The 14,315-nt window shown below is 48.1% G+C and overlaps 1 protein-coding gene across 1 annotated transcript in view; it reads right to left on the minus strand.

Moving 5' to 3' along the window:
* Window positions 1–14,012, minus strand: part of LOC138265884 (methionine--tRNA ligase, mitochondrial-like) — an 84,555-nt gene extending 70,543 nt beyond the window's left edge. The window contains exon 1 of the mRNA XM_069214024.1: window positions 13,741–14,012. Coding sequence (XP_069070125.1) covers window positions 13,741–13,981 — 241 coding nt within the window. The 5' untranslated portion in view covers window positions 13,982–14,012. The remainder of the gene's footprint in view (window positions 1–13,740) is intronic.
* Between the last annotated feature and the right edge of the window lie 303 nt (window positions 14,013–14,315).

The raw sequence follows: 14,315 nt of genomic DNA on the forward strand, positions 1-14,315 counted from the left end.
TGAAAGCAGAACTTCATTGGTGGCTCCAACACATGGAAGCCTGGAACGGCAGAGCAATTTTTGGCTTGCACACAGAAATTGTGATAGAGTCCGATGCCAGCCGTTGGGGATGGGGAGCCCGCTGTGGCTCGATAGTAACTGGAGGCCGGTGGTCGACCTGGGAACAGACCCTTCATATCAACTGTCTGGAACTCCTAGCGGGATCCTTTGCCATCAGGAGCCTTTTCCCCCCAAAAGACAGACTGCTGCATTCTGCTCCGAATGGACAACATATTGGCAGTGCGATATGTCAACAAACTGGGGGGCACGAAATTCAAGATACTGGCCGAAATTGCCAAGGAATTCTGGCACTATTGCCTCAGTCATCGCCTGACCATCATGGCGGAATACCTCCCAGGGGACCAGAATACAATAGCGGACTGGAACTCCAGGTACCTGACAGACTTCAGCGACTGGAGACTGGATCCGATAATTTTCCAACAGATATCCAAAGTTTGGGGGCCATGCAAAGTGGATTTATTCGCTTCCCGCCTCAATACTCAGATCCCTTGTTTTTTCAGTTGCCGCCCAGACCCTCTAGCTCAGGCGACCGACGCTTTTCTCCAAGATTGGTCGAAGTTCCGGGGATATGCCTTTCCCCCGTTCCTAATGATTCCCAGAGTACTGTCTCAAATAAGACGACAGAAAGCGGTGATCATATTAGTGACCCTTTGCTGGAGAGCTCAACCTTGGTTCCCACTTGCCCTTCATCTAGTATGCGCCCCACCTCTTCTCATTCCTCCTCGCCCGAACCTCCTTTTGAACCCGGAGAATCAACAACATCCAATGATTGTTTCACTGAAACTAACATTGATGGCTTGGAAGGTTTCAGGGCAAGATGGAATACCCCAGGAATTTCGCAACAAGCTGCGACATTCATCAAACAAGCCTAGGCATCAGGTACCCACAAAAGATACTCATCTGCCTGGAGAAGATGGACTAGTTGGTGTAATAGACGGGATACCAATCCTGTGGACTCAAATATTGAAATGATCGTTAATTTTCTGGCTGAACTAGCTGGCTCAGGCCTAGCTTATAGAACAGTCAACAACTTTAGATCAGCCATTTCTGCTGGCCATGCTCATTTAGATGGGAAACCGGTGGGTGAACACCCTCTAGTATGTAAATTACTAGAGGTATTCGATTATCCAATCCTCCTCAAACCAAATATTCCACTTTGTGGGACGTCAATATTGTACTGAGATTGCTAGAATCCTGGCCGGACAATGGTTCCCTCTCCCGTAAACAAATTTCAGCCAAACTGACAATGTTATTATGCCTTATTTCTTGCAAACGCGTATCAGACGTCAGAGCCTTGGACTTAACAGGTACAGTGTATTCACCCGAAGGGGTTATTTTTAACATTTCCAAACGGACAAAGACTAATTGCAGGTCAGTATCTTACCCAGCATTTCCAGACAACCCAAAGCTTTATGTGGTTCAATGTTTGAGAGAGTATGAACTGGTTACAGAACCTCTTAGACAGGATACCTCTGGTCAGTTACTCATTGCTTTACAAAAACCTTTTAAACCGGTCTCATCGGCCACCTTATCTCAAAGGGTTAATAAATGGCTAATGAATGAAGCAGGCATAGATATTAATATATTCGGAGCTCATTCAGTGAGAGGCGCAATGGCGTCCAAGACATATTGTAGGAAGTTGGCTCTGTATGTGCTATTTCAAAGTAAGGAATAGCATGCACAGAGTCCAAGGGTTCCCCTTAGAGGTAAAATAGTGGTAAAAATAGATAATACTAATGCTCTATTTTGTGGTAGTGTGGTCGAGCAGTAGGCTTATCCAAGGAGTAGTGTTAAGCATTTGTTGTACATACACATAGACAATAAATGAGGTACACACACTCAGAGACAAATCCAGCCAATAGGTTTTTATATAGAAAAATATATTTTCTTAGTTTATTTTAAGAACCACAGGTTCAAATTCTACATGTAATATCTCATTCGAAAGGTATTGCAGGTAAGTACTTTAGGAACTTCAAATCATCAAAATTGCATGTATACTTTTCAAGTTATTCACAAATAGCTGTTTTAAAAGTGGACACTTAGTGCAATTTTCACAGTTCCTAGGGGAGGTAAGTATTTGTTAGGTTAACCAGGTAAGTAAGACACTTACAGGGCTTAGTTCTTGGTCCAAGGTAGCCCACCGTTGGGGGTTCAGAGCAACCCCAAAGTCACCACACCAGCAGCTCAGGGCCGGTCAGGTGCAGAGTTCAAAGTGGTGCCCAAAACACATAGGCTAGAATGGAGAGAAGGGGGTGCCCCGGTTCCGGTCTGCTTGCAGGTAAGTACCCGCGTCTTCGGAGGGCAGACCAGGGGGGTTTTGTAGGGCACCGGGGGGGACACAGGTCCACACAGAAATTTCACCCTCAGCAGCGCGGGGGCGGCCGGGTGCAGTGTAAAAACAAGCGTCGGGTTTTCAATGTTAGTCTATGAGAGATCTCGGGATCTCTTCAGCGCTGCAGGCAGGCAAGGGGGGGATTCCTCGGGGAAACCTCCACTTGGTCAAGGGAGAGGGACTCCTGGGGGTCACTCCTCCAGTGAAAGTCCGGTCCTTCAGGTCCTGGGGGCTGCGGGTGCAGGGTCTCTCCCAGGTGTCGGGACTTAGGATTCAAAGAGTCGCGGTCAGGGGAAGCCTCGGGATTCCCTCTGCAGGCGGCGCTGTGGGGGCTCAGGGGGGACAGGTTTTTGTACTCACAGTCTTAGAGTAGTCCTGGGGTCCCTCCTGAGGTGTTGGATCGCCACCAGCCGAGTCGGGGTCGCCGGGTGCAGTGTTGCAAGTCTCACGCTTCTTGCGGGGAGCTTGCAGGGTTCTTTACAGCTGCTGGAAACAAAGTTGCAGCTTTTCTTGGAGCAGGTCCGCTGTCCTCGGGAGTTTCTTGTCTTTTCGAAGCAGGGGCAGTCCTCAGAGGATGTCGAGGTCGCTGGTCCCTTTGGAAGGCGTCGCTGGAGCAGGATCTTTGGAAGGCAGGAGACAGGCCGGTGAGTTTCTGGAGCCAAGGCAGTTGTCGTCTTCTGGTCTTCCTCTGCAGGGGTTTTCAGCTAGGCAGTCCTTCTTCTTGTAGTTGCAGGAATCTAATTTTCTAGGGTTCAGGGTAGCCCTTAAATACTACATTTAAGGGCGTGTTTAGGTCTGGGGGGTTAGTAGCCAATGGCTACTAGCCCTGAGAGTGGGTACACCCTCTTTGTGCCTCCTCCCAAGGGGAGGGGGTCACAATCCTAACCCTATTGGGGGAATCCTCCATCTGCAAGATGGAGGATTTCTAAAAGTTAGAGTCACTTCAGCTCAGGACACCTTAGGGGCTGTCCTGACTGGCCAGTGACTCCTCCTTGTTGCTTTCTTTGTTCCCTCCAGCCTTGCCGCCAAAAGTGGGGGCCGTGGCCGGAGGGGGCGGGCAACTCCACTAAGCTGGAGTGCCCTGCTGGGCTGTGACAAAGGGGGGAGCCTTTGAGGCTCACCGCCAGGTGTCACAGTTCCTGCCTGGGGGAGGTGTTAGCATCTCCACCCAGTGCAGGCTTTGTTACTGGCCTCAGAGTGACAAAGGCACTCTCCCCATGGGGCCAGCAACATGTCTCTGGTGTGGCAGGCTGCTGGAACTAGTCAGCCTACACAGACAGTCGGTTAAGTTTCAGGGGGCACCTCTAAGGTGCCCTCTGGGGTGTATTTTACAATAAAATGTACACTGGCATCAGTGTGCATTTATTGTGCTGAGAAGTTTGATACCAAACTTCCCAGTTTTCAGTGTAGCCATTATGGTGCTGTGGAGTTCGTGTTTGACAGACTCCCAGACCATATACTCTTATGGCTACCCTGCACTTACAATGTCTAAGGTTTTGTTTAGACACTGTAGGGGTACCATGCTCATGCACTGGTACCCTCACCTATGGTATAGTGCACCCTGCCTTAGGGATGTAAGGCCTGCTAGAGGGGTGTCTTACCTATACTGCATAGGCAGTGAGAGGCTGGCATGGCACCCTGAGGGGAGTGCCATGTCGACTTACTCGTTTTGTCCTCACTAGCACACACAAGCTGGCAAGCAGTGTGTCTGTGCTGAGTGAGAGGTCTCCAGGGTGGCATAAGACATGCTGCAGCCCTTAGAGACCTTCCTTGGCATCAGGGCCCTTGGTACTAGAAGTACCAGTTACAAGGGACTTATCTGGATGCCAGGGTCTGCCAATTGTGGATACAAAAGTACAGGTTAGGGAAAGAACACTGGTGCTGGGGCCTGGTTAGCAGGCCTCAGCACACTTTCAATTGTAAACATAGCATCAGCAAAGGCAAAAAGTCAGGGGGCAACCATGCCAAGGAGGCATTTCCTTACACAACCCCCCCCCAAACGAAAGAGGATGAGACTAACCTTTCCCAAGAGAGTCTTCATTTTCTAAGTGGAAGAACCTGGAAAGGCCATCTGCATTGGCATGGGCAGTCCCAGGTCTGTGTTCCACTATAAAGTCCATTCCCTGTAGGGAGATGGACCACCTCAACAGTTTAGGATTTTCACCTTTCATTTGCATCAGCCATTTGAGAGGTCTGTGGTCAGTTTGAACTAGGAAGTGAGTCCCAAAGAGGTATGGTCTCAGCTTCTTCAGGGACCAAACCACAGCAAAGGCCTCCCTCTCAATGGCACTCCAACGCTGCTCCCTGGGGAGTAACCTCCTGCTAATGAAAGCAACAGGCTGGTCAAGGCCATCATCATTTGTTTGGGACAAAACTGCCCCTATCCCATGTTCAGAGGCATCAGTCTGCACAATGAACTGCTTAGAATAATCTGGAGCTTTTAGAACTGGTGCTGAGCACATTGCTTGTTTCAGGGTGTCAAAGGCCTGTTGGCATTCCACAGTCCAGTTCACTTTCTTGGGCATTTTCTTGGAGGTGAGTTCAGTGAGGGCTGTCACAATGGATCCATATCCCTTCACAAACCTCCTGTAATACCCAGTCAAGCCAAGGAATGCCCTGACTTGAGTCTGGGTTTTTGGAGCTACCCAGTCCAGAATAGTCTGGATCTTGGGTTGGAGTGGCTGAACTTGGCCTCCACCTACAAGGTGTCCCAAGTAAACCACAGTTCCCTGCCCTATCTGGCATTTGGATGCCTTGATAGAGAGGCCTGCAGATTGCAGAGCCTTCAAAACCTTCCTCAGGTGGACCAGGTGATCCTGCCAGGTGGAGCTAAAGACAGCAATATCATCAAGATAAGCTGTGCTAAAGGACTCCAAGCCAGCAAGGACTTGATTCACCAACCTTTGGAAGGTGGCAGGGGCATTCTTTAAACCAAAGGGCATAACAGTAAACTGATAATGCCCATCAGGTGTGGAGAATGCTGTCTTTTCTTTTGCTCCAGGTGCCATTTTTATTTGCCAGTACCCTGCTGTCAAGTCAAAGGTACTTAGAAAGTTGGCAGCACCTAATTTATCAATGAGCTCATCAGCTCTTGGAATTGGATGGGCATCTGTCTTGGTGACAGAATTGAGCCCTCTGTAGTCCACACAAAACCTCATCTCTTTCTTTCCATCTTTGGTGTGAGGTTTGGGGACTAAGACCACTGGGCTAGCCCAGGGGCTGTCAGAGCGCTCAATCACTCCCAATTCCAGCATCTTGTGGACTTCCACCTTGATGCTTTCCTTAACATGGTCAGATTGTCTAAAGATTTTATTTTTGACAGGCATGCTGTCTCCTGTGTCCACATCATGGGTACACAGGTGTGTCTGACCAGGGGTTAAGGAGAAGAGTTCAGGAAACTGTTGTAGGACTCTCCTACAATCAGCTTGCTGTTGGCCAGAGAGGGTGTCTGAGTAGATCACTCCATCTACTGTGCCATCTTTCGGGTCTGATGACAGAAGATCAGGGAGAGGTTCACTCTCTGCCTCCTGATCCTCATCTGTTACCATTAACAGATTCACATCAGCCCTGTCATGGAAGAGCTTAAGGCGGTTCACATGGATCACCCTCTTGGGGCTCCTGCTTGTGCCCAGGTCCACCAGGTAGGTGACCTGACTCTTCCTCTCTAGCACTGGGTAAGGGCCACTCCATTTGTCCTGGAGTGCCCTGGGAGCCACAGGCTCCAGAACCCAGACTTTCTGCCCTGGTTGGAACTCAACCAGTGCAGCCTTTTGGTCATACCAAAACTTCTGGAGCTGTTGGCTGGCCTCAAGGTTTTTGGTTGCCTTTTCCATGTACTCTGCCATTCTAGAGCGAAGGCCAAGTACATAGTCCACTATGTCTTGTTTTGGCTCATGGAGAGGTCTCTCCCAGCCTTTTTTAACAAGAGCAAGTGGTCCCCTTACAGGATGACCAAACAGAAGTTCAAAGGGTGAGAATCCTACTCCCTTCTGTGGCACCTCTCTGTAAGCGAAAAGCAGACATGGCAAGAGGACATCCCATCTCCTTTTGAGCTTTTCTGGGAGCCCCATGATCATGCCTTTTAATGTCTTGTTGAATCTCTCCACCAAGCCATTAGTTTGTGGATGGTATGGTGTAGTGAATTTATAAGTCACTCCACACTCATTCCACATGTGCTTTAGGTATGCTGACATGAAGTTGGTACCTCTGTCAGACACCACCTCCTTAGGGAAACCCACTCTGGTAAAGATACCAATGAGGGCCTTGGCTACTGCAGGGGCAGTAGTCGACCTAAGGGGAATAGCTTCAGGATACCTGGTAGCATGATCCACTACTACCAGGATATACATATTTCCTGAGGCTGTGGGAGGTTCTAGTGGACCAACTATGTCCACACCCACTCTTTCAAAGGGAACCCCCACCACTGGAAGTGGAATGAGGGGGGCCTTTGGATGCCCACCTGTCTTACCACTGGCTTGACAGGTGGGGCAGGAGAGGCAAAACTCCTTAACCATGTTGGACATATTGGGCCAGTAGAAGTGGTTGACTAACCTCTCCCACGTCTTGGTTTGTCCCAAATGTCCAGCAAGTGGAATGTCATGGGCCAATGTTAGGATGAACTCTCTGAACAGCTGAGGCACTACCACTCTCCTAGTGGCACCAGGTTTGGGGTCTCTGGCCTCAGTGTACAGGAGTCCATCTTCCCAATAGACCCTATGCGTTCCAATTTTCTTGCCTTTGGACTCTTCAGCAGCTTGCTGCCTAAGGCCTTCAAGAGAGGGACAGGTTTCTTGTCCCTTACACAGCTCCTCCCTTGAGGGTCCCCCTGGGCCTAAGAGCTCAACCTGGTAAGGTTCAAGCTCCAAAGGCTCAGTTCCCTCAGAGGGCAGAACTTCTTCCTGAGAAGAGAGGTTCCCTTTCTTTTGCTGTGTTGCAGTTGGTTTCCCAACTGACTTTCCTTTCCTCTTGGTAGGCTGGGCCATTCTTCCAGACTCCAGCTCTACTTGTTCACCCTGTGCCTTGCATTGTGCTCTTGTTTTCACACACACCAGTTCAGGGATACCCAGCATTGCTGCATGGGTTTTTAGTTCTACCTCAGCCCATGCTGAGGACTCCAGGTCATTTCCAAGCAGACAGTCCACTGGGATATTTGAGGAGACCACCACCTGTTTCAGGCCATTGACCCCTCCCCATTCTAAAGTAACCATTGCCATGGGATGTACTTTTTTCTGATTGTCAGCGTTGGTGACTGTGTAAGTTTTTCCAGTCAGGTATTGGCCAGGGGAAACCAGTTTCTCTGTCACCATGGTGACACTGGCACCTGTATCCCTCAGGCCCTCTATTCTAGTCCCATTAATTAAGAGTTGCTGTCTGTATTTTTGCATGTTAGGCGGCCAGACAGCTAGTGTGGCTAAATCCACCCCACCCTCAGAAACTAGAGTAGCTTCAGTGTGGACCCTGATTTGCTCTGGGCACACTGTTGATCCCACTTGGAGACTAGCCATACCAGTGTTACCTGGATGGGAGTTTGGAGTGGAACCTTTCTTGGGACAGGCCTTGTCTCCAGTTTGGTGTCCATGCTGTTTACAGCTATGACACCAGGCCTTTTTGGGATCAAAGTTTTTACCCTTGTACCCATTGTTTTGTGAAGAGGCTCTGGGCCCACCCTCCTGTGCAGGTTTTTGGGGGCCTGTAGAAGACTCTTTACTACTTTTAGCTTTGGTTGTCTCATCACCCTTCCCCTGGGGAGTCTTTGTGACCCCTTTCTTTTGGTCACCCCCTGTTGAAGTCTTGGACACCCTTGTCTTGACCCAATGGTCCGCCTTCTTTCCCAATTCTTGGGGAGAAATTGGTCCTAGGTCTACCAGATGCTGATGCAGTTTATCATTGAAACAATTACTTAACAGGTGTTCTTTCACAAATAAATTGTACAGCCCATCCTAATTACTTACACCACTGCCTTGAATCCAACCATCTAGTGTTTTCACTGAGTAGTCTACAAAGTCAACCCAGGTCTGGCTCGAGGATTTTTGAGCCCCCCTGAATCTAATCCTATACTCCTCAGTGGAGAATCCAAAGCCCTCAATCAGGGTACCCTTCATGAGGTCATAAGATTCTGCATCTTGTCCAGAGAGTGTGAGGAGTCTATCCCTACACTTTCCTGTGAACATTTCCCAAAGGAGAGCACCCCAGTGAGATCTGTTCACTTTTCTGGTTACACAAGCCCTCTCAAAAGCTGTGAACCATTTGGTGATGTCATCACCCTCTTCATATTTAGTTACAATCCCTTTAGGGATTTTCAACATGTCAGGAGAATCTCTGACCCTATTTATGTTGCTGCCACCATTGATGGGTCCTAGGCCCATCTCTTGTCTTTCCCTCTCTATGGCTAGGATCTGTCTTTCCAAAGCCAATCTTTTGGCCATCCTGGCTAACTGGATGTCCTCTTCACTGGGGCTATCCTCAGTGATTTCAGAGGTGTTGGTCTCTCCTGTGAGGGAACCAGCATCTCTGACTATTATTTTAGGAGTCAGGGTTTGAGGGACCCTGTTCTCCCTAGATAGGACTGGTAGGGGGGAATTTTCCTCCAAGTCACTATCCTCTTCCTCTGAGTTGCCACCCTCAGAGGGGTTGGCCTTTTCAAACTCTGCCAAAAGCTCCTGGAGCTGTATTTTGGTAGGTTTGGGGCCCATTGTTATTTTCTTTATTTTACAGAGTGACCTTAGCTCCCTCATCTTAAGATGGAGGTAAGGTGTGGTGTCGAGTTCCACCACAGTCACATCTGTGCTAGACATTTTGCTTCTAAAAGTTGGAATACTTTTTAAGAATCTACAACTGGTTCTAGAATCTAATTCAAACTTTTACAAACTTTTAAACTCTAAAAGAAATGCTAAACAGGATCTAACACAAGGCCCTAGCAGGTCTTTTAAGAATTTAGAAAACTTTTCAAATTGCAAAAATCAATTTCTAATGACAATTTTGGAATTTGTCGTGTGATCAGGTATTGGCTGAGTAGTCCAGCAAATGCAAAGTCTTGTACCCCACCGCTGATCCACCAATGTAGGAAGTTGGCTCTGTATGTGCTATTTCAAAGTAAGGAATAGCATGCACAGAGTCCAAGGGTTCCCCTTAGAGGTAAAATAGTGGTAAAAATAGATAATACTAATGCTCTATTTTGTGGTAGTGTGGTCGAGCAGTAGGCTTATCCAAGGAGTAGTGTTAAGCATTTGTTGTACATACACATAGACAATAAATGAGGTACACACACTCAGAGACAAATCCAGCCAATAGGTTTTTATATAGAAAAATATCTTTTCTTAGTTTATTTTAAGAACCACAGGTTCAAATTCTACATGTAATATCTCATTCGAAAGGTATTGCAGGTAAGTAATTTAGGAACTTCAAATCATCAAAATTGCATGTATACTTTTCAAGTTATTCACAAATAGCTGTTTTAAAAGTGGACACTTAGTGCAATTTTCACAGTTCCTAGGGGAGGTAAGTATTTGTTAGGTTAACCAGGTAAGTAAGACACTTACAGGGCTTAGTTCTTGGTCCAAGGTAGCCCACCGTTGGGGGTTCAGAGCAACCCCAAAGTCACCACACCAGCAGCTCAGGGCCGGTCAGGTGCAGAGTTCAAAGTGGTGCCCAAAACACATAGGCTAGAATGGAGAGAAGGGGGTGCCCCGGTTCCGGTCTGCTTGCAGGTAAGTACCCGCGTCTTCGGAGGGCAGACCAGGGGGGTTTTGTAGGGCACCGGGGGGGACACAGGTCCACACAGAAATTTCACCCTCAGCAGCGCGGGGGCGGCCGGGTGCAGTGTAAAAACAAGCGTCGGGTTTTCAATGTTAGTCTATGAGAGATCTCGGGATCTCTTCAGCGCTGCAGGCAGGCAAGGGGGGGATTCCTCGGGGAAACCTCCACTTGGTCAAGGGAGAGGGACTCCTGGGGGTCACTCCTCCAGTGAAAGTCCGGTCCTTCAGGTCCTGGGGGCTGCGGGTGCAGGGTCTCTCCCAGGTGTCGGGACTTAGGATTCAAAGAGTCGCGGTCAGGGGAAGCCTCGGGATTCCCTCTGCAGGCGGCGCTGTGGGGGCTCAGGGGGGACAGGTTTTTGTACTCACAGTCTTAGAGTAGTCCTGGGGTCCCTCCTGAGGTGTTGGATCGCCACCAGCCGAGTCGGGGTCGCCGGGTGCAGTGTTGCAAGTCTCACGCTTCTTGCGGGGAGCTTGCAGGGTTCTTTACAGCTTCTGGAAACAAAGTTGCAGCTTTTCTTGGAGCAGGTCCGCTGTCCTCGGGAGTTTCTTGTCTTTTCGAAGCAGGGGCAGTCCTCAGAGGATGTCGAGGTCGCTGGTCCCTTTGGAAGGCGTCGCTGGAGCAGGATCTTTGGAAGGCAGGAGACAGGCCGGTGAGTTTCTGGAGCCAAGGCAGTTGTCGTCTTCTGGTCTTCCTCTGCAGGGGTTTTCAGCTAGGCAGTCCTTCTTCTTGTAGTTGCAGGAATCTAATTTTCTAGGGTTCAGGGTAGCCCTTAAATACTAAATTTAAGGGCGTGTTTAGGTCTGGGGGGTTAGTAGCCAATGGCTACTAGCCCTGAGAGTGGGTACACCCTCTTTGTGCCTCCTCCCAAGGGGAGGGGGTCACAATCCTAACCCTATTGGGGGAATCCTCCATCTGCAAGATGGAGGATTTCTAAAAGTTAGAGTCACTTCAGCTCAGGACACCTTAGGGGCTGTCCTGACTGGCCAGTGACTCCTCCTTGTTGCTTTCTTTGTTCCCTCCAGCCTTGCCGCCAAAAGTGGGGGCCGTGGCCGGAGGGGGCGGGCAACTCCACTAAGCTGGAGTGCCCTGCTGGGCTGTGACAAAGGGGGGAGCCTTTGAGGCTCACCGCCAGGTGTCACAGTTCCTGCCTGGGGGAGGTGTTAGCATCTCCACCCAGTGCAGGCTTTGTTACTGGCCTCAGAGTGACAAAGGCACTCTCCCCATGGGGCCAGCAACATGTCTCTGGTGTGGCAGGCTGCTGGAACTAGTCAGCCTACACAGACAGTCGGTTAAGTTTCAGGGGGCACCTCTAAGGTGCCCTCTGGGGTGTATTTTACAATAAAATGTACACTGGCATCAGTGTGCATTTATTGTGCTGAGAAGTTTGATACCAAACTTCCCAGTTTTCAGTGTAGCCATTATGGTGCTGTGGAGTTCGTGTTTGACAGACTCCCAGACCATATACTCTTATGGCTACCCTGCACTTACAATGTCTAAGGTTTTGTTTAGACACTGTAGGGGTACCATGCTCATGCACTGGTACCCTCACCTATGGTATAGTGCACCCTGCCTTAGGGATGTAAGGCCTGCTAGAGGGGTGTCTTACCTATACTGCATAGGCAGTGAGAGGCTGGCATGGCACCCTGAGGGGAGTGCCATGTCGACTTACTCGTTTTGTCCTCACTAGCACACACAAGCTGGCAAGCAGTGTGTCTGTGCTGAGTGAGAGGTCTCCAGGGTGGCATAAGACATGCTGCAGCCCTTAGAGACCTTCCTTGGCATCAGGGCCCTTGGTACTAGAAGTACCAGTTACAAGGGACTTATCTGGATGCCAGGGTCTGCCAATTGTGGATATAAAAGTACAGGTTAGGGAAAGAACACTGGTGCTGGGGCCTGGTTAGCAGGCCTCAGCACACTTTCAATTGTAAACATAGCATCAGCAAAGGCAAAAAGTCAGGGGGCAACCATGCCAAGGAGGCATTTCCTTACACATATGCCCTAGGTTCTCGCCTTGAGGATATTATGAAAGCGGCCGACTGGTCATCTGTATCCACATTTAGAAAATGTTATCAAAAACCTGTTTTAGATGTTGCTTCTGTGGTTATTAATCAGCTTTAAACGAGCATAATCGGAGCCTCCGGTCCTGAAATAGAATAAAAAAAATTCTAGCTTACGCGTCAAGAATTTTCAATTCTATTAAGGACACGGAGGCGAGGATTATCCCTCCCTAAGAAACAATGTTGTTAACATCAAATGATTATTAATATGTTTTGATTGTATATTAAACATTATTTCTTCCCGCCCAGAATTGTTATTATCATTGAAAGAGTATTTTCCCTACACTACTACGGGATATTACCATATATATATTGTTTTTCCTTAGGTTCTGATCAGAAGAATTCTTGAGGTCGCATCTTCCCTAATCTGAAGATGTTGTTCAAGGACCTGTTCTTCAGTCCTTCTAGAAGTTTGGTTCCCTAGGACTTCGGATCGCACCAAGTTTGCAGTTTGAAAAGTTTTAATTTTGACTATTTGTGAAGAGACTTATCCAAAGAAAGAGGAAGTGACGTTAAGGGTCATAGCATTTATGGACAAAGGGCATGGGTGGTGATTGGGCCACGTGATGTTAGGCATATGCCTCATGGGACATGTAGTTTATGTTTTTTCTTGTAAAATGATTGGCTGCTGTTTGGAGTTTAGTAAAGGAGACAGCATAATCATCGCCTCCGTGTCCTTAATAGAATTGAGAATTCTTGACGCGTAAGCTAGAATTTTTTTTATTTTGTCCAGAGATGCTAGAACAAATTAGAGACATGGGCAATAACATGTTATAATGAGCGAATGAGTGAATAGGGCACAGAGAACCAGCAGGAACTTCAGGTTAAAGTGGAAGTTTGCGATTGAGCTGGCACAAGTTCCTTAAGAGCTGCATAACCAATGACAGAGGAAGTACAGAAGTACATCTCAGCTTGATTGTGTGCTGTAGAAATTGCGAGCAGAGACGTGGGTGGGGGAGGAGACATGAGTGACAAGGTGACTTCAATCTTGAACAAAATGGTGTTTATACCTAAACTGAGGCGGTTAGAACATGGATTGGAAGAATACAGTTTCACAAATCACGGAGAATCGCTTCAAAGGCAAAAGCAGCGTATGCATGTGTAATCAAGTATGAAAATACATTAAGCGTGTTATTAATGATGCACAAAAATAAAAACGCATGAACATGTTTAATACTGTCAGAATCATTCACACTTAATCTTTTTAAAAAAATATCTGGGTCTCATGAAGAAATACCTATGAGCCACCCCTATAGGATTTCTTTAAATACTATTTCCAGTATAACAATAATTCTTCCCTTTTTCGCTATTCGGTGACGTTCGTTCGTCCAACACATGAAACTGCCTCGGGTAGAGCCGTGGACGTGACCTGGTGAAGCGAGCCGCCATCTTATGTGAGTAATTTTTGTCAGGTAAGGTTAAAACGCGATAACACGACTCCGCATTCCAATACGATGCTTTTCAGAATGCGTCGACTTTTGGGGCACGTGGGTTAGTGGTTTTCAGCTGCTGCCTACAAATAAAGCTGACACTTACCAGTAGAAAAACGCGTGCCAGGGTCATTAGCTCCAAGTACCACCTTCCTGTGTCGATATATGGCGTCTGCCAGCAACGCTGAATACACGTGCCCCAGGTGTGGTCCCGCGTTCACATAGAAGATCGGAGTAGTCAGCAGACGCCTCTTCACCGTGGGACTGTCCTGTAACTGCCTCTGTGGCACCTGGGTTCTACGGATACCTCTCCAACACCGCCCAGCTCTGCATGCAGCTCTCAACATCCTGGACGAACGACCGTCCAGTCTGTCTTCTATGTTTGTGTTCCTCGCTAACTCCTGCTGTCAACCGAGAAACTAAAGAAACGCTGAACTGCGACTTGGAGTTTTGGGCGAGTCACATCTCGGCAGCCATATTAGGCATTGATGAGCCCTTTAAGTTTGAAATTCAGTGAGAGGGTTTATTCCTTAGAGTTTCGATGAAGTAATGTACTGTGTCTACTCACGTAATGTGCAAATGTTGCTGGTGGTGGGCAAAACATCATCAGAATCTTTAACAGACATGCAATTCACACTTAGAGTGTATATAGTTTAGGGGTCCACAAACTTTTCGGTAAGA

The sequence above is a fragment of the Pleurodeles waltl genome, chromosome 2_1, assembly GCF_031143425.1.
Source record: "Pleurodeles waltl isolate 20211129_DDA chromosome 2_1, aPleWal1.hap1.20221129, whole genome shotgun sequence".
NCBI lineage: Eukaryota > Metazoa > Chordata > Amphibia > Caudata > Salamandridae > Pleurodeles > Pleurodeles waltl.